This window comes from Microcaecilia unicolor, chromosome 1 (genome assembly GCF_901765095.1).
Source record: "Microcaecilia unicolor chromosome 1, aMicUni1.1, whole genome shotgun sequence".
NCBI classification, from domain to species: domain Eukaryota; kingdom Metazoa; phylum Chordata; class Amphibia; order Gymnophiona; family Siphonopidae; genus Microcaecilia; species Microcaecilia unicolor.
The window spans coordinates 266,415,203-266,438,919 of record NC_044031.1 but is presented as its reverse complement, the minus strand read 5'-3'; the positions used below and the strand labels follow the sequence as shown (position 1 = coordinate 266,438,919).

The 23,717-nt window shown below is 43.4% G+C and overlaps 1 protein-coding gene across 1 annotated transcript in view; it reads left to right on the top strand.

The window, feature by feature from the left end:
• Positions 1-23,717, top strand: part of ZNRF2 (zinc and ring finger 2) — a 128,684-nt gene that overhangs the window by 94,306 nt on the left and 10,661 nt on the right. The window contains exon 4 of the mRNA XM_030206229.1: positions 6,709-6,782. Coding sequence (XP_030062089.1) covers positions 6,709-6,766 — 58 coding nt within the window. The 3' untranslated portion in view covers positions 6,767-6,782. The remainder of the gene's footprint in view (positions 1-6,708; positions 6,783-23,717) is intronic.

Here is a 23,717-nt window from a genome sequence, read left to right as displayed (position 1 = left end):
AGCCTCCATTGAGGAGATTTGCAAAGCTGCAACGTGGTCATCGGTCCACACATTCACATCTCACTATTGCCTTCAGTATACCCGACACGACAGTTGGTTTTGGCAGTCAGTGCTGCAGAATCTGTTTGGGGTTTAGAATCCAACTCCACCCCCCCTAGGCCCATTTTGTTCTGTTCCAGGCTGCACTCAGCTAGCTGTATATAGTTTCAGGTTAACCTATGTTATGTCCTTGCCGTTGTGAGGCTGAATTGACCAGTGTTTGTTGTTTTGAGTGAGCCTGGATGCTAGGGATACCCCATATGTGAGAATAAGCAGCCTGCTTGTCCTTTGAGAAAACAAAGATACTTCCCTGTAGCAGGTATTCTCCGAGGACAGCAGGCTGATTGTTCTCTCAAACCCTCCCACTTCCCCTTTGGAGTTGTCATTTGTTATTTCTTTTACTGTTTGATTTAACTGAGGTACATGCTTGCGCAGCGGGCGAGAAGTCAGTCCACGCATGCACGCTGCATTCTGGCAAAACGTTATTTTAGCTCTTGCAAAATGCCGATTCCCAGGCCCACGCGGACATAGACCCACACGTGAGAATAATCAGCCTGCTGTCCTCGGAGAATACCTGATACAGGTAAGTATCTTCGCTTACTGGGTTGATGACAGGCACCTACTTGTGTTTGATTCCCTCGGAGCAGTGTGTGGAGCAAGATCATGGAACCTTGTGGATTAAATTTTTGTCTGCAGCATGTCTAAAGGTATGAAAGTTCATCACCAGGGTACAACGTACAAGTTCTTAGGTGTAAGAATTTCTTAGTCATACTTTGACCCATAGACCAGCAGAATGGGGTGGGCCACAGGGACCATGGTCTCACACAGCATCAGCAACCAGGGAGATGGGGGTAGGGCTAGCACTTGGGATGTTTGGCTCCTTCAAACAAAAAAAAGTACCACTGCTCCTGCTTTGACCTGGTAGAAAGCAGAAGGAGCAACTGTAAATGGTCATTAGGGAAAGGGTGCTTAAGTGAAGGAAGAGTAGGTTCTCAGCTTGAGTTCAGAGTGATACAATGAGTTAATGCTGCTATTTCATCTTGCTGGTGCAGTAGAGACAAAACTGAGTGCATACTTACCTACAGTCTCCTTGTGCTCCAAGCCTACTGCTGACCTTTCCTGACAATGGCTGAGCAGAACCTGTAACAAGACAAGGGGGAGGGTAAGAACCAGAACGAGAAGACAAATTACCAGACTTTTTCAGTGGGCTCCTAATTTTTTTTTGTATACCTGGGGTGAGGGGAAAGGAACTATACTTGTGCACCTTTTTAATGCAAATGCTGTACATTCGATACATTTCAAAAAAAGTGGTAAGAAAATATTTGAGAATTATTTATCATTCTGCTAGACCAGTCCAGACTGACAGATTATTTATTTTATTATTATTATTATTTGACATTTATATCCCACATTATTCCAAACAAGTTTGAGTTCAGTGTGTTTTGCAATATTGGATACATAACAAAGAATAATGCATAAGAAAGTAATTTGTAAGAGTCCAATTTTGCCATACAGTATCATAAACATACTGGAATAGCTATGGATGTTTAACATTTAGAAAATCTATTATGAATGAGAAATTGTACATGAAGCAAAGAGAAAGTTAATGGTAAATAGAGTAATAACCAATTCAGGTAATAATTAATTGTTTGAGATATGGTTGTTTGTGAGGGTTTGTTTGAATAGGAACGATTTGAGGATTTTGCGGACTCTAGTATATTCCTGTATATTTCTTATTTTGAGTGGTAAGGAGTTCCACCATTTGGTTCCTAAGTAAGTGAAGTCTGCAGAGTGGACAGTTTTGTAGATCACTTTTTTGCAATTTGGAAGGTGTAGTCTGAGATTTTTTGCATCATATTTAGTGTTTCTTTGAGGTAAGTTTATTAATGGTACCATATAGTCTGGAGCTGTGCCATTTAGTATTTGAAAGATAAAGGGTACATAATTTGAAGGTAATTCTCACTTTGATGGGAAGCCAGTGTAATTTCATTAATAAAGGGGAGGCACTTTCAAATCGAGAGATTTTGTATATGAACCTGGCTGCAGTGTTTTGAGCTGTTTGTAGTTTTTTCAACAGGTACTCCTTACAGCCAGCATATATGGCATTACAATAATTGAATTGGGATAATGTTAATGATTGTACCAATAATCTGAATGTTTCTGATGAGAACTAGGGTCTGATCCTTTTTAGTTTCCATAGAGACCTTAAAGATTTTGTGATTACTGAGGAAACTTGAGTATCAAATGTTAAATGTTTGTCTATAATTATACCTAGAATTTTCAGATTGTCAATGGTGAATGAAGTGTTGTCAATTGTGAAACTGTTGTAGCTGTTTTGGTCAAATAGATTTTGTGATTACTGAATTTAGTTTTTTCTTTATTTAGCTTTAGTTTGGATTCTGAGGCTCAGGTTTCCATCACATTTAAGCCATGTTTTTGCCTTTTGCAAGATGTCTTGAATGTTCTTTCTGACGGTTATGTATATGGTAACATCGTCATCATATATGAATGTTTTGAATCCTGCTGTTTCTAGTCTGTTGCCTAGTGGTGACATCATTACATTAAACAGAATAGGCGATAATGGAGAGCCCTGAGGGATGCCAAAGTCCGGTGACCAAGGAGAGGATAAGGTCCCTTTCATTTTCACTTTGTAAGATCTTGATTTTAGGAATCCTTGAAACCATTTGTGGACTGTGCCACATATTCCAAAGTTGTCTAGTATGTTTAGTAGGATATTATGATCTACTACATTGAATGTAGTAGACCCTATGCTAATTTTTTTTCTGAGATTTGATACTAGGGTAGTAAGGACAGTCTCGGTGCTGTAGCATGGTCTGAAACCTGATTGCGATTTGTGTAGTAGGGAGAAATGTGAAAGGTAGTCTATAGTCTGTGCTGCTACTATTCCTTCCATCACCTTTATCATCAAAGGAATGGAGGCTACTGGTCTGTAGTTTGTTACATCAGTTATGGTAATTGAATTGTTTTTTTTATATTGGTGTTAGGATAATAAAACCTTTATTATCAGGGAAAGTGCCATGGAATAGTAGGAAGGAGATATGCTGCTGATTTTAGGAGGTAATGTTTTACTGTGTTATGGGTTGGTAGTTGGAAGGAAGACCAGATTCTGTTGGTGGCTATTCCAGTATGTGTGTCTGACTGTTTTTCGTAAACATCTTGATGGTTGACTTTTAATTTGAGGACTCCTCTGATTTTAACTATTTTTTGTTTGAAAAAAGTAGCCGGTTGCTCTGCTGTTGGTGGAGACTCTGTGATTGTGGTTATTTCTTTTTTGGATAATAGGCTTATCAGATTGAAAAGTTTACTGGTATTAAGGAAATTACCACCGATTATTTTGTTATTGTATTGAGTTTGCAATTTTGATCTCATTTTTGTATGTTTTGATGGCAATTTTCTAGCCATTTTCTTTTTAGTTTTCTACATTTCCTTTTCAAAAGAAGGATAGATTGGTGGGCTAAGATGCCTCCTGAGCCTAGAAGCATCTTAGGTGGCATTGCTCCCCTTGATGAAGGGGAAGGTCATGTATGTGATGTCTGTATACACCATCACTCATATCTCCCATGATCAGTCTCTTTTCTAAGCTGAAGAGCCCTAACCTCTTTAGCCTTTCCTCATAAGAGAGGAGTTCTATCCCCTTTATCATTTTGGTCGCTCTTCTTTGAACCTTTTCTAATTCCGCTATATATTTTTTGAGATACAGTGTCCAGAATTGATTACAATACTTAAGGTGCAGTTGTACCATGGAGCAATAGAGGCATTATAATATTTTCAGACTTATTCACCATCCCTTTCCTAATAATTTCTAGCATCCTGTTTGCTTTTTTGGTCGCCACAGCACATTGAGTAGAAGATTTCAGTGTATTATCTATGACGACACCTAGATCTTTTTCTTGAGTGCTGACCCCCAAGTGTGGACCCTAGCATCCGATAACTATGATGTGTGTTATTCTTTCCAATGTGCATCACCTTGCATTTGTCTATATTAAATTTCATCTGCCATTTGGATGCCCAGCCTTCCAATTTTGTATGGTCTTCCTGCAATATTTCACAGTCTGCATGTGTTTTAGCAACTTTGTCATCTGCACATTTAATCTCCTCACTCGTCATTCCAATTTACATATCATTTATAAATATGTTAAATAGAACTGATCCCAGTACTGATCCCTGCGGCACTCCACCCTCCTCCATTGAGAGAAATGACCATTTAACCCTACCCTCTCTTTTCTGTCCAATAACCAATTCCTAATCTATAACAGGAACATTGCTTCGTATGCCATGACTGTTTAATTTTTTCAGGAGTCTCTCATGAGGAACTTTATCTTGCCAGGTATTTATGACCTGGATTGGCCACTGTTGGAAACAGGATGCTGGGCTTGATGGACCTTTGATCTTTCCCAGTATGGCAATACTTATGTACTTATGCTTTCTGAAAATCTAGATACACTATGAGGCATATTTTCAAAGCACTTAGCCTTCCAAAGTTCCATAGAAACCTATGGAACTTTGGAAGGCTAAGTGCTTTGAAAATATGCCTCTATATCAACTGGCTCAACTTTATCCATATGTTTGTTCACTCCTACAAAGAAATGAAGCAAATTGGTGAGGCAAGACTTCCCTTGGCTAAATCCGTGACTGTTCCATTAAACCCTCCAAGTACTACGGACGAGGTGCATAATGAGGCAGGACATAATCTTAAAGATGATCTATCTGGTGGCTATATGCTTGGCGGGTAAACCTGAGTTGCAGATCCTTACTTGTTTTTCACAGCAGACTGTCTCTCTGTATGGTGCACTTCTTACTCAAGGCTGGTGTCTGTCTTCCCTAATCCATCTCCCTGCTGGCTTTTTTCCAAGGGAAAGATCCTGCACAAGCTGGATGTCCAGCAAGATTTCAGTCCAGCAAGATTTCAGTTTGCTACCTAGAGGTCAGAAGTCTGATTGGCTATTTGTGTTCAACACCTTATCATCCTTGCACGATTTGCTGACGTCGTCCTTGACACAGTAGATTAATCTCCTTACGAGACCTGGTAGACTGGGCGTCTAAATGGCAGATGACGTTTAATGTGAGCAAGTGCAAAGTGATGCATGTGGGAAAGAGGAACCCGAATTAAGCTACGTGCAAGGTTTCACATTAGGAGTCATGGACCAAGAAAGGGATCTAGGTGTCGTCGTTGATACGTTGAAACCTGCTCAGTGTGCTGCTGTGGCTAAGAAAGCAAATAGAATGTTAGGTATTATTAGGAAAGGAATGGAAAACAAAAATGAGGATGTTATAATGCCTTTGTATTGCTCCATGGTGCGACCACACCTTGAATATTGTGTTCAATTCTGGTCGCCGCATCTAAGAAAAGATATAGTGGAATTAGAAAAGGTGCAGAGAAGGGCGATGAAAATGATAAAGTGGATGGGATGACTTCCCTATGAGGAAAGGCTAAAGCGGCTAGGGCTCTTCAGCTTGGAGAAAAGGCGGCTGAGGGGAGATATGATAGAAGTTTATAGAATAATGAGTGGAATGGAATGGGTAGATGTGAAGCGTCTGTTTACGCTTTCCAAAAATACTAAGACTAGGGGGCATGCGGTGAAGCTACAAAGTAGTAAATTTAAAATGAATCGGAGAAAATTTTTCTTCACTCAGCGTGTAATTTAAACTCTGGAATTCGTTGCCAGAGAATGTAGTAAAGGCGGTTAGCTTAGTGGAGTTTAAAAAAGGTTTGGACAGCTTCCTAAATGGACTAGGGGAAAATCCACTATTTCTGGGATAAGCAGTATAAAATGTTTTGTACTTTTTTGGGTTCTTGCCAGGTATTTGTGACCTGGATTGGCCACTGTTGGAAACAAGATGCTGGGCTTGATGGACCTTTGGTCTTTCCCAGTATGGCAATACTTATGTAAGTGGGCGATTGAGTTGATATATCTTCTGAACAAGAGGGTGGTGGCACTTTCTATAAAGTCTCACATAAATCACATAGCCTGAGCTGTGGACCCACAAGGTATTTAGGGTGGCAACTTGTCCATCTTTGTACTTATTTTACCACACACTATAGGACTGATAATCAGGGCCAGTGGAAATTGCAACTTTTGGCAGGATGGTGCTAGAAGGAGCCTTGCCTTTCTTACACTCTGAAGAATAAAACTTTGGCACATCCGTCATTGTGGACTGGGCTAGGAGGATAAGGAAGGTGTAATTTTATTTTTACCTGTTAATTTGATTCCTGCTAGTCCAGTCCAGGTCCTGTTGAGAAGACAATAGTTTGGGGGGGGGGGGGGGGGCTCTTATTGTCTGCCTTGTATTCAGTTTATTACAATAGTGTTCAGTATTGATTGCAGAGGGTTCTCTTTTGGGGGATTCTGTGGTGTGTAGGGCATATGTTCATTTCAGCTTTGAAGGCAATGGCAAATTCCAGACTGCACCATGTCTTTTACTGGTTATGTCGTTGGAAAGCTCAGGATCTCTGCCTATATCTGCTGGTAGTGTGACTGGGCTAGCAGGAATCATGGAAAGGAAATTATCAGGTAACAACAAATTCATCTTTCTCACCGCTTTTTACATTTGTCAGATACATAAAAGGTTCCTAGATAAGAGGCAGCCTTAAAAATGAAAGATGCTCTGCTTTTTTTTAGTTGCTTATTTTGTTTTTGTTTTTCTCAGGTGCATAGATGAATGGTTTGAAGTAAACAGATCCTGCCCTGAACATCCTTCAGATTAAGGACAGCTTTCCATAGGTAATTTTATAGAATGAATTGATATAAAATCAAACTGTAAGAATTGTGATTGACAGATTGAGTAAGCATAGTAACATACATAGTAACATAGTAGATGACGGCAGAAAAAGACCTGCATGGTCCATCCAGTCTGCCCAAGACAAACTCATATGTGTATACCTTACCTTGAATTTGTACCTGTCCTTTTCAGGGCACAGACCGTATAAGTCTGCCCAGCAGTATTTCCCACCTCCCAACCACCAGTCCCGCCTCCCATCATCGGCTCTGGTACAGACCGTATAAGTCTGCCCTCCCCTATCCTAGCCTCCCAACCACCAACCCCTCTTCCCCCCACCTGCTCCGCCACCCAATTTCAGCTAAGCTTCTGAGGATCCATTCCTTATGCACAGCATGTTGTAGAAGTAAACAATATTCACACCCCCTGTTGGGCAGTGTAGGTAGAGAAGTGCAAGTAGAAATAATGCATTCTGGATGTTATATAAACCGTGTCTCTCAACAAGTGGTACTGAGTTTAGACTTCTCAGATATGTTTATACTACTAAACTAAAAACATGTAATTGATAGAAATTAGGGCTGCACGTTAATTGCGATTAACACAATAATTATTAGATTAAAACATTTAATTGCATTTCATAATTGCCCACTTTCTATCTGCAGCTCAAGCAAATGGCAAATATAGACACACTTCATTGTAATCCACTTGCTGCAGGGTTTCTGCCGGCAACAAAACATAACTGTGTCTTGTTTCCTGTTGATACCTGATGACGGCATTTTGTCGTAACTTGGCCGAATCGGGTCAATATATAATAAAATTGCATGTGGTAAATCCATGATTGTCTTCTTGCTATAACACCAGCAGTGATAAGGAACTTAATTCACACTCAGACCTCAGACTGTACCAATTTAAAGGTGAATGCAGTACAGGGTTTTTTTTATCTTTATCTGATGATCTCTTATCTAATCAGATATCTTAGTAGAAAGTCCAACATATATGAGTAAACAATATTCACAACCCCTGTTGGGCAGTGTAGGCAGACGTACAAGTAGAAATTGTTATGCACTCTGGATGTTACGAAAACCGTGTCTCTCAACTAGTGCTACTGGGTTCAAACTCCTAAAATATGCTTATGCTACTAAACTAAAAACACGCAACAGATGTAGAGTGGAGGAGTGGCCTAGTGGTTAGGGTGGTGGACTTTGGTCCTGGGGAACTCAGGAACTGAGTTCAATTCCTGGCACAGGCAGCTCCTTGTGACTCTGGGCAAGTCACTTAACCCTCCATTGCCCCATGTAAGCTGCATTGAGCCTGCCATGAGTGGGAAAGCGCGGGGTACAAATATAAAAATAAATAAATAAATATTCTTTATTTCTATGAGGAAAAGAACTATTTAAAGTATAAGCAAATGAATGGTCAGAAATTAACAGCTAGAATATCACAGAATAAGATAAAATATTGGTTACTGACATGCTATAATGCACACTAAGCAGATCTTGCTTGGAACAAATATTCCTAAAAACAGATATAAATGTCACCTGTTACCTGCAAATGATTGTCTTTTGTATCATTTTGTTATCCGCACTTTCCTTAGCAACAGAGCAGATGAATCCAGGAACTGATGGGTTATTCCCTTCTACCAGCAGGGGAAGATAGAGCAACATTGAATCCACAGTTCTATATAGCCAAGTTCAGTTTTGCACTCTATCTCCTGGAGGTGGTGGATAGTCTTTCATCAGCTCCTGGATTCTTTGGAGTATCTCAGCTCCTGCTCCATTTCTGTGGTTCAGTAGAACTTGGGGGTTCAGGCTTTGCTGGTGCTGTTTGGAGTGCATCTAGTGAGTGCCAGGTCCCTCCCCCCTCCTGCCACAGTTTTCTCCTTCCCCTAGAGTGTTAAAAAAAAGTGCCTAGGAGGCGCTTGTGCCACAGTTGAAGTGGCTGGTGTCTTGAGGAGGCGGTTGAGTGTCTGTTCCAAACCCAGCAATTCTCTGCAGAGGGGGGCTCCCTTAGGCTTGCAGCACTGGTAACAGTGAGTACACCTTTATTGCCGTCGCGGTTCTTTCTGGTATGGTGCCTGAACTTGTGAAGCATTGCTCCCGCTGTGGAGCATGGAAATCTGCGTCGGGGCTTCGTTCATCATGTGCTGGGACTCGGGATGTGTCGGTCTCAGTGGCGGGGCCTTCTCTCTCTCACACGGGAAATGGCATCACAAATTCCTTTCAGGATGCTGTATCTGAAGTTCCCATGGAGGCGCCAGTGGCCATTTTGAGTCAGTGTGGTTCTCCCTTCAGCACAGGCTTCCCTTGATGCGTCCCGAATGGGATTGCCATGCTTAGTTTTGGGGTCTCTGGTTGCCACTGCTGCCTCTTTTGATTTCAGTTCTGCCTCTCCTTTTACCCCTGAATTTGTGCAATTGATGCACCAGGTTTACTTGTGGAAAAGGTCTTGTGCTGTTTCCGAAGCCCCTCAGGATTCTGCAGTGATGCAGGCAGATTCTGCCAAACAGAGAAGATTGGACTCCTTCATGGAGGCGTCTCCAGGTCCCTAAGAGGCTGGTGGTTCTGCTGCTTCAGGGGCCATCTGTCTTGTCAGAGGTTCTGGAGGAAGGGGAGATTATTGCGAATGACCCTACTGCAGTGAATTTGTTTCATGGGGAAGAACTCCCTTTGTTTCTAAAGCTGTGGAAGTTGTGAATTTGTTTTCCTGATTCTCAGCCTGCATCCTCTGCCAATCCTCATATGGCTAGCACCAAGAAGCCTCCCAGGGCTTTTCCATTGCATGAAGCTGTGCAAGAATTGATTACTGTGCAGTGGTCTGTGCCAGGTGCCAGCCTCCATGTTGTCAGAGTGATGTTATGCTTGTATTCAGTTCCCCAGGAGGAGCTGGAGAGGTTGAAGTTGGCTAAGGTGCCTTGGTGGCGGTGGTGACCTTGAAGATGATGCCGCCTGTGTAGGGCGGAATAGCACTCAGATATACAGGATAGGAACCTGGAGTCTGCCTTAAAGCTTTCCTTTGAGGTGGTCTGCATTGTTTCTGCAGGCTTCGGTATGCAGCTCTTAAGCAATTAGAGCTTGTCTGTCTTAGGTTCAGAGAGCAGATGATAATCTTTCTGCCTCTGATGATTGGGTGACTGGACGTGCCAGATATAGTCTGGTCTAGCTTATTTGGCAGATGCCTTTTATGATCATCTTCGTACTTCTGTTAAACACATGGCCTCAGGCGGTTACAGCCCAACAGTTGCTGTGGCTTCATTATTGAGCTGTGGAAGCCACTTTGAAGTAGCATCTCACCAAGCTCAAGTTTTGAGGAAAGCTCTTATTTGGAGAGGACTTAGAGAAGCTGGTTAGCTGGTAAAGGACTGGGGGGGGGGGGGGGGGGGGGGGACTCCAAGACTCAATAGCTACTGAAGAATAAGCCTAGAGGATCCTTTTGTTTCTCCCAGTCTCATCCTCAGCTCAAGGATTCTAGACGGTATCAGCCAGGTGGGCCATATCCTTTCAGAGGCCCGCTATCAGCAGAAACGACCCTTTTGCTATGACAAGAAAGCCTCGGGTCAATCTCTCAGGACCTCTTCCTTTTCTCTACCCTAGCAATGACAGGTTGCGGGTTCAGCCCTTGCAGGACACTATTGGGGGCTGTCTTTTTGATTATTATGAGAAGTGGACCAAGATTACATTGGACGAATGGGTCTTACTGTTACAGGCTAGAGTTCAGCTCTCCAATCACAGATTTTTTTTCTTGGAATCCCCATGCAAAGCCTGTGAGTGGGGTCAAGTCAGTCATTTGATTTACTTCATGGTGCCCAAGAAGGGTGGTTTCTTTTCGACTGATCTTTGACCTCAAGGGGGTAAACCAGGTTCTACAAGTCGAGTATTTCCGCATGGAAACTATGCTTGGTAATAGCGGCTGTATCTCCGCGGGAATTTCTCACATCCCTAGATATCAAGGAAGCCAATTTTCGTATTCCCATTTCACCAGTGCTGCTTAAGGTTTGCGGTGCTTGGAAGTCATTATCAGTTTCGGGCTTTCAAAAGCTTCAAGGACATTTTCCAAGGTCATGATGGTTGTAGCAGCGTTGCTCAGGAAAGAAGGTGTCAGGAACCCTATCTAGACAACTGGCTGATCCAGGCTTCCTCCTTTCCGCATAGTGTTGGTGTGATAGAGCTACTGTGATCCTTGCATTGGGTGATCAATCTTGTCAAGAGCCAGTTGCACACCTCCAAGATGCTGGAGTACTTGAGGGTACGTTTCAACACTTGCCAAGGTTGGGTTTCTTCCTGATCAGATGGCTGAAGCTTCAGGAGCAAATTTGTCTTACATGGCGGCAACCCTGGATGTCATTCCTTGGGTCAGGGATTATGCGCCCACTCCATAAGTCTCTGCTGTCCCTGGTCCCTGATGACCCAGGATTACCATGTCTGTCTGTTCTAGACCCCCTCAAACGAAGCACAGCGTGACTTGGTGGCTTCAAACATCTCACTTGCAGAAGGGGAATTGCCCCTGTGGAAGGTGGTGATCACGGATATGAACTTGATGGGTTGTGGAGCGTATTGTATTCATCTTTATGCTCTGCATCTTGTCTATTTTTGCTATTCACTGGTCCAGTCGGATGTTTTTTCCATTCTGGTTCTTCAGCTTAGCTTCCCTTTGTCCTCTGCCAAGCATTTAATTTTCCCCTCTTGTTTCCAAGTCAGATTTTTAACTATTCATTATTGTCTTTGGCATTTTCTGCTGAACATTCCACTTGAAAAAGCAGAGAGGAACAGTTAAGGTGTGGATGGTCTTAGAATGATCTCAAAAGCCACATAATTGCCAGGAAAGGGCAATTTCCTGGCACAGCTGTCACCTGGACTTGCATAAGTGATTTCTGGATCAGGATGTGGCAAATTAAAATCTTCTCCAATGGGGGATACACCTGAGGTAAATCTTTTTGAAACAGTTCTTATATTTGAGATTTTTGATCTGGAGGTCACCAGTTTTCTGCACTAAGAGATCAGAAGGCTCAATGCAGAAGCTTGCTTTGGGGAACAGATATTCTATATCTATCTTCTGATATTCCTAGTACTGAAAATATTAGTAAAATTCAAAAAGGACCAAGGAACTATGATACTTATAACTTCTTTTTGGCTGAAATGAATTTGTTGCCCAGTTGACTGCAATATATCCCTTAAGAGACCTGCCGATTGGGGTCTTCTCAACCTTTATTTACTCAAACCCAGTGTCATTGTATCAACCAGCATCCAGTCTATAGCTCTCACAAGCTTGCATGACTGATTTCCTGGCTTCTAGAAAGGAATCAACTAAGTGGTCCTTAAGGTTCAGGTAGAGGTTTGCTAACTGATTTGAAGGCAGGACCCTAGATCTCCTCTTCTGCCTCCCTCAAAAATGCTTGTATTACATCCTTTGTGTGGGCTAACTTGAAAGGTTACTTTGTGACAATCGCTTCAAACTGCAAAAGCACATCTCCAGGTCCTCGTGATTTAGTCCACTTTACACTAAATTTCATCATTAAAAGTGGTTTCCTTTGAGGCATATTTTCAAAGCACTTTGGGAGGCTAAGTTCCATAGGTTTCTATGGAACTTTGGGAGGCTAAGTGCTTTGAAAATGAGCCTCTTTGTATACCAGGTTTCTTCTTTTGGGAGGGGGGGGGGGACCAACTTTCCATATTAATCAATTGGTGATCCTATCGCTATTCTTTTCTAGGCCACGTGCCAAGTGTGAAGCAGCTGTCTATGCTTAAAATTGTAAAGATCTTTAGAACTGGGTCCTCAAGGCTATGGCCTGCAGACACATTTTTACCAGCTTACTAACATCAACCAAATTACAATTACTTTTCTCCCCTGCTCCTTTCCAGTCAGCACATCAAGGTACTGTCCCGTGGCAGCGTCTATATACCAAGTGCAGTGGTCTTCAGTTATTTTGTTAGAACAGTTCAGACCTATTAACAGATAAAGGTGAAGATTCTGATGACAAAAGACAAACACATAAGAATGGAAGTCTGGTAGATCTAGAACGATTTTTAGAAGACCATGTTCTTTAGGATCTAGCTAAACTAAAGGGCAGGCATGGTCCCTCTCTTCAAAAGTGTAAGTAAGGAGGAGATAGGGAATTACAGGCCAGTGAGTCTGACCTCTTTGGTCAGTAAATTAATGAAAATGCTTTTAAAACAGAGGATAGTGAAGTTTCTGGAATCCAATGGATTGCAGGATCTAAGGCAGCATGGTTTCACTACAGGTAAGTCTTGTTAAATCTGATTTAATGTCTTTGGTTGAACAGAGTTTAATCAAGAGAGAGCTAGTTGTGGTGTACTTAGATTTTAGCAAAGCCTTTTCGACAATTCCACTTAAGTGACTTATAAATAAACTGGGTTAGAAGCTGGATGAGTGGAAGGTGACAAAGGGTAGTAGTAAATGGAGTTCACTTTGAGGAAAGGTTGAGTGGAAGGCGAGAAAGGATAGTAGTAAATGGAATTCACTTTAGGAAAGCTGTGTTATCAGCAATGTACCAGAAGGATTGGTTCTTGGTCAGGCTCCGTTTAACACTTTTTTGTAAACGATATTGCAGAAGATCTGTCTAGTAAGGTTTGCCTCTTCGCAGGTATCAACATCTGCAAATAGGGTAAGATGCCCCTGGTGATGTGGATAACATGTTGAGGAGGGATCTAGTGAAGCTTGAATGGTCAAGAACTTGGCAACTAAAATTTAATGCTAAAAATTATAGGGTCATACATTAACCTGAGGGATTGGTAATGTATAGGCTAGGGGTGATGTATTTTTGCGCACAAAAGAGCAGTACTTGGGGCTGATCATATCTGATGATTTTAACAAGTAGAAAAGCCAGAAAGGTTACTTGGATGCATAGGGAGAGGAATGGCCATCAGGAAAAAGGGGGTGATAGGTGTCTCTGTATAAGTCTCAGTTAAGACCCCGTTTAGAGTACTATGTACAGTTTTGGAGAGCACACATTCAAAAAGATATAGGCAGGATATAGATACCTTTTTGACGCTGCTTTTGTCTTCTAAACACTACTCACTTGCCCTGTACCTTTTATCCCCTCTTTAATTTCCTTGCCTCTTGCTTGTTCTGTCTGTTTGTCTGTCCTATTTAGATTGTAATCTCTTTGAGCAGGGACTGTCTCTTCATGTATGGTGTACAGCGCTGCGTATGCCTTGTAGCACTATAGAAATTAGTAGTAGTAGGATTGAGTTGGTCCAGAGGGCGACTACTAAAATGTCATTGATGTTCCTCATAAAGTATATGGGGGCAGATTTAAAGATCTCAAAGTGTATACTTTGGAAGGAAGGCAAGAGAAGGGAAATATAATACATTCTAAAAAATATCTGTGGCATAAATGCACAGGAGGCAAGAATCTTTCAGTAGAAAAGAAGCTCTGGAATGGTGGGGCAAAGGATGAAGGTGAAAGGAGATAGTCTCAGGAGTAATCTAAGGACATACATACAGTTTACAGGTTAATAAAAACTTGATATACTGCCCCTTCAGAAAGGTCTAGGCAGTGGCGTACCTAGGGTAGTTGACACCCGGGGCCGGTCATTTTTTAACACCCCCCCCCCCCCCCCAAATCCAGTACTAGGCATACCGAGAATACAAAACACTCAGGACCTATAGAGCAATTCTACCATACCATAAGCAGTAATTTCTACGAGTCACACAAGGAAAAGGAAAGCATCTTAAACACTACAGTGAGCACTAGAACATCAATTCACCTATTGTAAAACGAAAACAGACAGATTAGTACAGATCGTCAATCCTGCACAGTCAATGCCAACCGAAAGCCATGTTTTTTTCACAAACACAGATACACCCTAATCCACTATAGAATAAGTAATCATAAACTTTCTATTTAGACAAAAATTAAACTGAACCCCCGATGCCAGACTCTGCATACAATGCAACACCACAGAAACAGAAAATGTCCCCTAGTACTGTGCAAAATATAAAGACAGCAGATGTAAATTTGAAAAAACTAACAAATACCAATCACTTTACAAATTAACAAATAGAAATAAAACAAATACAGAAAATAAAATAATACCATTTTACTGGACTAATACATTTAGCTTCCAGAGGCCAAAATCTCCTTCCTCAGGTCAGTACAGTATAGTGCTGTTACAGTATCTTATCCTGACCTGAGGAAGGGGGTTTTGTTCTCTGAAAGTTAAGTCAAAATGTATTAAAATTAGTCCAATAAAAAGTTTACCTTATTTACATGTTCTATTTATAAACAACACAGCTACAATACTATATCCTAAAGCAAAATAATAAAAATATATATTTACAGTTTGTTGTCTCTGGTTTCTGCTTTTCTCATCTTCTTTTCACTGTCTTCCTTCCATCCAGGATCTGTCTTTGCTCTCTCTCTGCCATCCAGTGTCTGCCCTCTCTAATGTCCCTTCCATCCACTGTCTGCCCTCTCTCTCTCTGCCCCTTCCATCCACTGTCTGCCCTCTCTCTCCCTTCCATCCACCATTTTCCCCAGTCTGCCCTCTTTCTCTCTCCCCCTTCCACCCACCATCTGCCCTTTCTCTCTGCCCCTTCAATCCGTCTGCCCTCCTCCCATCCATCCAGGGTCTGCCCTCCCTCACGCTCCCCACTTCCATCCAGGGTCTGTTGTCCCCTCTCTCTGCCCCCCTTTTCAGCCCCCAGTTCCACCTGCCCCTAGTTCCAGCCCACATCTCCCACCTGCCCCCCTTTTCAGCCCCACTATCCCACCAGTCCCCAGCCCTTTTCTCCCATCAGTCCTGAGCTTCAGCCCCCAGCCACTTCTCCCTGTCCCCTTTTCAGCCCCTAGTTTCAACCCCAGCCCTTTTCTCTCACCAATCCTGAGCTTCAGCCCCAGCCAGTTCTCCCTGTCCCCTTTAAAGCCCCCAGTTTCAGCCCCTGCCCCGTTTCAGCCCACAGTTCCAGCACTAGCCCCCTTATCCCAAATACCCTCCTTTTCAGCCCCCTTGTCAGACCCCAGTTCCAGCTTCAGACCCCTTCTCCCCTCTGAGCACCCCTCTCAGCTCCCCCACCCCTCCCCAAATTCCCTTCTCCCCTCTGCGAACCCCTCTGAGCTCCCCCACCCCTCCCCAGTTCCCTTCTCCCTTCTGCGAACCCCTCTCAGCTCCCCCACCCCACCCCTCCCCAAATTCCCTTCTCCCCTCTGCGAACCCCTCTGAGCTCCACCACCCCTCCCCAAATTCCCTTCTCCCCTCTGCGAACCCCTCTGAGCTCCCCCCACCCCTCCCTAGTTCCCTTCTCCCCGCTGCGAACCCCTCTGAGCTCCCCCACCCCTCCCCAGTTCCCTTCTCCCCTCTGCGAACCCCTCTCAGCTCCCCCACCCCTCCCCAGTTCCCTTCTCTCCTCTGCGAACCCCTCTGAGCTCCCCCACCCCACCCCTCCCCAAATTCCCTTCTCCCCTCTGCGAACCCCTCTGAGCTCCCCCACCCCTCCCCAAATTCCCTTCTCCCCTCTGCGAACCCCTCTGAGCTCCCCCACCCCTCCCCAAATTCCCTTCTCCCCTCTGCGAACCCCTCTGAGCTCCCCCACCCCTCCCCAGTTCCCTTCTCCCCTCTGCGAACCCCTCTCAGCTCCCCCACCCCTCCCCAAATTCCCTTCTCCCCTCTGCGAACCCCTCTGAGCTCCCCCACCCCTCCCCAGTTCCCTTCTCCCCTCTGCGAACCCCTCTGAGCTCCCCCACCCCTCCCCAAATTCCCTTCTCCCCTCTGCGAACCCCTCTGAGCTCCCCCACCCCTCCCCAAATTCCCTTCTCCCCTCTGCGAACCCCTCTGAGCTCCCCCACCCCTCCCCAATTCCCTTATCCCCTCTGCGAACCCCTCTCAGCTCCCCCACCCCTCCCCAGTTCCCTTCTCCCTTCTGAGAACCCCTCTGAGCTCCCCCACCCCTCCTCAATTCCCTTCTCCCCTCTGAGCTCCTCCACCTCCTTCTCCCATCTGAGCCCCCCCCCCCCACTCCGTGGAGAGCGACAGAGCCCTCTTCTCCTGCCACCACCCTGCGTTTTTTTTTAAATCCATGCAGCGCCTCGTGTCTGCCCTGCTGTGTGCTTTGAAAAAAGAAAATCGCTTCGCTGGCGTCGGGCCGGCCTTCTCTCGCTATGTCCCGCCCTCGAGGAAATAGGAAGTTACCTCAAAAGTGGGCGGGACATAGCGAGAGAAGGCCGGCCCGACGCCAGCGAAGCGATTTTCTTTTTTCAAAGCACACAGCAGGGCAGACACGAGGCGATGCCTGCGTCTCTCGCTGAATGGATTAAAAAAAAAAACGCAGGGTGGTGGCAGGAGACGGCGGAGCACCCCCCCACCCGCCGACACCCAGGGCGGACCGCCCCCACCGCCCCCCCCCTTGGTACGCCACTGGGTCTAGGTGGTTCACAGTTCTCAGTATAAAGAAATAAAAGAATGCCATAATTCAAAGGAAAGCAAAAACCACACTCATACAAGTTGTCTGTTTTACAGAAAGGGTGGTGGAGATAAAGCATGAGACAAGTACATAGAATTTTTAAGAGAGAGGAAAGGATAGTAGATGGTATGGATGGGCAGACTTGGATAGGCCATATGTTCTTCATCTCTTATTTTCTGTGTTCTATCATCAATATTACAGGAAGTGCAGCCAGAAACATACCTACCAGTATTTCTGTGCCTCCAGCAAATAGTGCTTGTGAACTGGTGCAGCATTTTCTCTTCTATTGTCTTTTCTCAGCTCTTTGGGCCAGACTCCCTGATCTTTGGGCTACAGCCCTTAGCTCTGTGGTTAAAGTCTCGCCAGGGGGCAATTCAGGATCTGAGCTACAGCAAACCACTGGTTGAGGTAGAGAGAGGGGTGTTAGTTTCTCCTCAGCAGCCAGAAGCCTCAACCTACAAGCATTTGCTCTGTGTGCTGGGCTGCTTCAGGGCCTTCATGAACATGCAGTAGGAGTATCCCCCCCCCCCCCCCTTTCTCCCACCACTATTCCTGAGTCTAGGGGATAAAATAATTGGAGGCAGGTGCTTTTTCTTTCATGACAGGGAATACAGTAAAAAAAAAAAAAAGACAAGGAAGTCTCCCTTCTAAGGGGGGGCGGGATTCAAGATGGTGCCATCACGCCGAGCACAGCAAGTTGGTCTGAGAGTTTGCCCTAACTAACTCTTTTTTTCCTCAAAAAAAAAAATGCCGCACACTAAGAGAGAGGGGATTGTTAGAGCCTTACCCTCCCCAGCTCGTACATGTTCCCCGGGGCAGCGAACACTCGACGGATTTGCAGTCCCGCGTCCACCAGGAGAAACCGGAGTTGAAGACCCGCTAGACGCTGGGGCAGAGAGCCCAGCGTCATTGGGACATGAGATCTTTTTGTCTCCTCTGGAAGCTGGAAACCCACCTTGTCCTGCTGTTGTACGAGAGGAGAAAGCTGATTTGCAAGACCCGGAAGGCGGGGAAACTGTGGTCAGAGGAGGGGGTTCTCCCTTGCATCGAAAATCGGCAGTTGGTATGAACTTGAGAGGGGATAGTTTGTCTGGCCCTCCCAAGGTGATAACGCTTGATACCCTTTGGCAGGCTATGGAAAAAATGCAAGCCTTGATATTTGAATCAACTCAAGAAACAAAAAAACTTGGTTTCTACAGTAGGCCAACTCTCTAAGTCGGTGGAAAAGCTGGAACAAGATTTTAAAGATCAAGTAAAGAATTCCCAAGATGAGACTGTAAGGATTAAAGATAACCTATCAGTGTTGATGAAACATAACATGAATATTCGCCAAAAAATTGAGCAAATTGAAAATTATAATAGGAGTTTGAATATGAGGATCTTGAATTTCCCAAAACCGACAGGAATATCACCCTTGGATTTATTAAAAAAATTCCTGGTAGAGAATTTGGAATATTCCTCTCAACATATACCTCCAATAAATAAGATCTTTTTTCTTCCTACAAAAGTTGTGGAGCAAGAAAAACCTGAGGAATTGAAAGATATCTCATTATAATCTTGGAAGATTCACTGACTGAGGTAACAGAGCTACTCTTTTAATTTCATTTGTTTTTGAACAAGACTATAAGCAAGTGAACAAGACTATAATGCAGTTTTAAAGTTATGCTTTAAAAATATTCACCATAAATTTTGTGGTCAAAAACTATGGATTTTTCCTGATGTTACAAAAGTAACACAAGAAAGAAGAAAGAAATTTCTTGAAATGAGAGAAGAGACGAGGTCTTTGGGTGCAACGTTTTTGCTCGCATACCCATGTAAATGTATTATAAAATAGCTGGGTGTTAAGTATGTTTTCTTTGTACCGAATCAGTTAAGAGAGTTCATAGATCTGAAAAGGATAGTCAAGTCATAGTATCAGTACAGCAGAAATATGTAATTGGTGGATTTTAAGGGGCATAAAGCCTATTCTTCTATATTATTTCTTAATATATTCCCCTGAATATTCTGTTTCTCTCCCCCCATTATTGTGGTCTAAGGAAGACACAAAGTGAGCTAATATGAATGCCTTAATTTCTCATTAAGAGATTATACTTGTTAAATATACTACTCACTTATGTATCTTGTATTGCCTGTAACAAGATTAATGCTTGTGTAAAGTTAAAATTGCATTAAAAAAAAAAAGACAGGAACAGGGGGACAGAATGGCTGCTCAGGCAGATAGCTGGTCTGTATTATTTATTTGTAACATTTATATCCCACATTTTCCCACCAATTAGCAGGCTCAATGTGGCTTACATAATACCGTAAAGGCGATTGCCAATACAATTTAAAATAGGTAAGGTTAGATTAAACAGGTACAAAAAGGGACAAGGAAATAAAGGAATATATAATGTCCAATGTAACACAGTGTAACAGTAGATGACGGCAGAAAAAGACCGGCACGGTCCATCCAGTCTGCCCAACAAGATAACTCATATGTACTACTTTTTGTGTATACCCTACTTTGATTAGTACCTATGCTCTTCAGGGCACAGACCGTATAAGTCTGCCCAGCACTATCCCCGCCTCCCAACCACCAGTCCCACTTCCAACCACCGGCTCTGGCACAGTCCGTATAAGTCTGCCCAGCACTATCCCCGCCTCCCAACCACCAGCATTGATTTCTATATTCCAGTGGCTGGCTGATCATTGTTTAGTTCCAAATCCTTTGCACATCCAACTAACACCCTCCATATTATTACCCCTATGGATCATTCTTGACTCCCAACTCTCATTTGCCACCCAGATGTCCTGACTATGTAAAGCAGGCTTTTTTTTTAATCCTGTATCAACTGTGTTCAATATGAGCATTTTTTGATCATGATTCATTTCACTTTTTTGTTGGTTCTTCTCATGAGTAGGGTTGACTATTGTAACATTACCTATTCTGGTGCTTTGAAAACAGTTTTAAGAAGTTACAAATGCTCCCAAATACAACCATCTGTCTACTTTGTCACTCTCAGAAATCAGATCATGTTACCTCCTTAAATCATCACTGGATCCCAGTTGAATATTGAGTGAAATTCAAAATTTTACTCCTTGTTCTTTGAAGGTCCTCTGGACAGATGCTACTCCATATTATCTACCTTGATTATCCCTTAGTGTTCTTAGATCATTAAATGACCATGTATGTTCTTGCCCAGATGTCTAGCTGCCTAGCTAGAAACCAGACACATTGTTTTTATTTCACTACCCCAGCTCTCTGGAAATTCTTACTGTTAACAATTCAAAATTAGTTATCTTTAAAGTAGGGTTGTACATCGATTAAAAAATTTTAATTGCATGACTAATCACATAAAGCACCTCCCTCACATTGATTCCTGTACAGTGTAATATATATAGATAGCAGATGTAAAAATCTCAAAATTGACATATTTCTATTACTAAAATACAAATAAAATAACTTATCTTTACCTTTGTTGTCTGGTGATTTTCTTTATAATCTTCTTTTTCCCTGTCTCTGGTTCTGCTTCCCTGTGTTCTGAGCTCTGTTTCCAGGGCTTCCTGACTATTCACTGTTTCCTTCTCCTTCAGTTCCTGCCCTATATATATCTTTCACACTCAACTTTCTTCCATTTTCCTTTCTACTTCTCAAAATATCTTGTTTCCATCCCCCTTCCCCTTCCTCTCCATAGGCACCATCTCCTCTATCTCTCATGCCTTCCCTTTCCTATGTTCCTCCTCCTCTCCATGGGCATCATCTCTTCCCATCTTCCTTTCCCTCTTCTCCGTGGGCACCATCTCCTCCATTTCTTGCCGTCCCTTCCCCTATCTTCCTCCCTCCTCTCCATGGGCACCATCTATTCCCATCTCTCTTCCCCTCCTCTCCAGGGGCACCATCTTGCATATAAACCCCACTTGAGATGGGATGCTTTGGTCTGGGTCCTCTTCTTCCCCCTCCCCCCAATGCTCCTGCATGTTTTTTTCCTTCTGCCATCCCCCATGTTCTGAACAACTCATTCTCCCTCCCCATCCCCTTGGCAACCCTTCAAAATGTCCTGGACAGTGCTAAGCATGTGCTGCATCTCTCTTGCCAGAGTCCTCTCTCTCTGGCATCCTGCCCGCAGAAAACATGAAGTTTTGTCAGAGGAGGCATGAAGCTAGGGAGGGAGGGCTCTAGCTAGAGAAAAGCAATGTGTGCTTAGCGCTTCTGTCTGGGGGAGACGAGATGGAATGCGATTAATATGTTAAAAACCACACTAAATATGCAGCCCTAAAAATGTGTGTGTATTTGATTTAAATTTTTAATCGTGATTAATTGCACAATTAAAGGTATTCAATTTATTTATTTCCTACTGCAGCTCCTTATGACTCTGGTCAAGTCACGTAAACCTCCATTGCCCCAGGTACAAAATAAGTACCTGTACATAGTATGTTAACCGTTATGATTGTAACCACAGAAAGGCAGTATAGCCAATCCTATCCCCCTTTCATAGGTACATAAGTAATTCCACGCTGGGAAAAGACCCAAGGATCCATCGAGCCTAGCATCCTGTCCATGACAGCGACCAATCCAGGCCAAGGGCACCTGGCAAGCTTCCTAAACGTACAAACATTCTATACATGTTGTTCCTGGAATTGTGGATTTTTCCCAAGTCCATTTAGTAGTGGTTTATGGACTTGTCCTTTAAGAAACCATCTAACCCATTTTTAAACAATGCCAAGCTAACCGCCTTCACCACGTTCTCCGGCAATGAATTCCAGAGTTTAATTATGCGCTGGGTGAAGAAACATTTTCTCGGATTTGTTTTAAATTTACTACACTGTAGTTTCATTGCATGCCCCCTAGTCCTAGTATTTTTGGAAAGCGTGAACAGACGCTTCACATCCACTCCACTCATTATTTTATATACTTCTATCATGTCTCCCCTCAGCCGTCTCTTTTCCAAGCTGAAAAGCGCTAGCCTCCTTAGTCTTTCTTCATAGGGAAGTCGTCCCATCCCCGCTATCATTTTCGTCGCCCTTTGCTGCACCTTTTCCAATTCTACTATATCTTTCTTGAGATGCAGCGACCAGAATTGAACACAATACTCAAGGTGCGGTTGCACCATGGAGCGATACAACGGCATTATAACATCCTCACACCTGTTTTCCATACCTTTCCTAATAATACCCAACATTCTATTCGCTTTCCTAGCCGCAGCAGCACACTGAGCAGAAGGTTTCAGTGTATTATCGACGACGACACCCAGATCCCTTTCTTGGTCCGTAACTCCTAACGTGGAACCTTGCATGACGTACCTATAATTCAGGTTCTTTTATCCTCACATGCATTACCTTGCACTTGCTCACATTAAACGTCATCTGCCATTTAGCCGCCCAGTCTCGTAAGGTCCTTCTGTAATTTTTCACAATCCTGTCACAAGTTAACAACTTTGAATAACTTTGTGTCATCAGCAAATTTAATTACCTCGCTAGTTACTCCCATCTCTTTCCCTAAAGAACTGATAATCTTCCTCCTTCCCATCCCCAGATCCAGCATCTCTTCCTTTTCTCAACTTTCTCTTCTTCCCCCAAGTCCATTATCTCTCTCATTTCCTCTCCTTCCTCCCTCCCCTCCACCCCCAATGAGCAGCAACACAAACTTGGTGGTGAGCAGCACTAAGCTCTTCTCGTGGCTTCTAGAACTCACTGGGTTGGTGATAGCTTCCATCGGTGACCTCTCCAGTTCTGCTTGTGGGTTTGCAGCTCTCAATTCTTCCCCCGCCTAGAGTTCAGCATCTGCTCCCCCCCCTTAATACCCCTGCTGGTCTACCTTAAAGGTGGTCTGCTGGTTCCAGGAGTGGCAGCGTTGCACATATGCTGACTGTAACCTACTCTGAAGCTTTCCCTCTGGGGGGGGGGGGGGGGGGAGTGATGTCTGATTGCACTGAAGACAGGAGTTGGGAGTGGAAGAGAGCAGAAGAGATGGTTGGATGAGACAGGAGACACCACAACTTGATTAGTTTTATTTTTTTAAATCATGATGAATGATTTAATGCATTCATCGCAGAGTTAACTGTGATTAAAGTGCAGCCTACCTTAATGCACTTTAAATCAGAGATTAAAACTTGGCTTTTTCATCAAGCTTATTGCATTTGACCTGGGTACAGCTTGGCTGTTTTTCTGGACACCACTTCAGGTCAATTTGTATCTGTTCTTGACCTTAGTGTGACCTTACTGTAGCTGCATTTAATTTTCGAAAAGGTGACTATAATAAAATGAGGAAAATGGTTAAAAAGAAACTAAAAAGATCAGCTGCAAAGGTTAGGACACTAAATCAGGCGTGGACGTTATTAAAAAATACCACCTTGGAAGCCCAGTCCAGATGCATTTCACGTATTGGCAAAGGTGAAAAGAAGAGAAAACGGCAGGCAGCATGGTTAAAAGGTGAAGTAAAAGAGGCCATTGCAGCCAAACGATTGTCCTTCAAAGAATGTAAAAACAACTCAAATGAAGAAAATTAAGAAGCAACACAAGCACTGGCAAGTCAGATGCAAAGCATT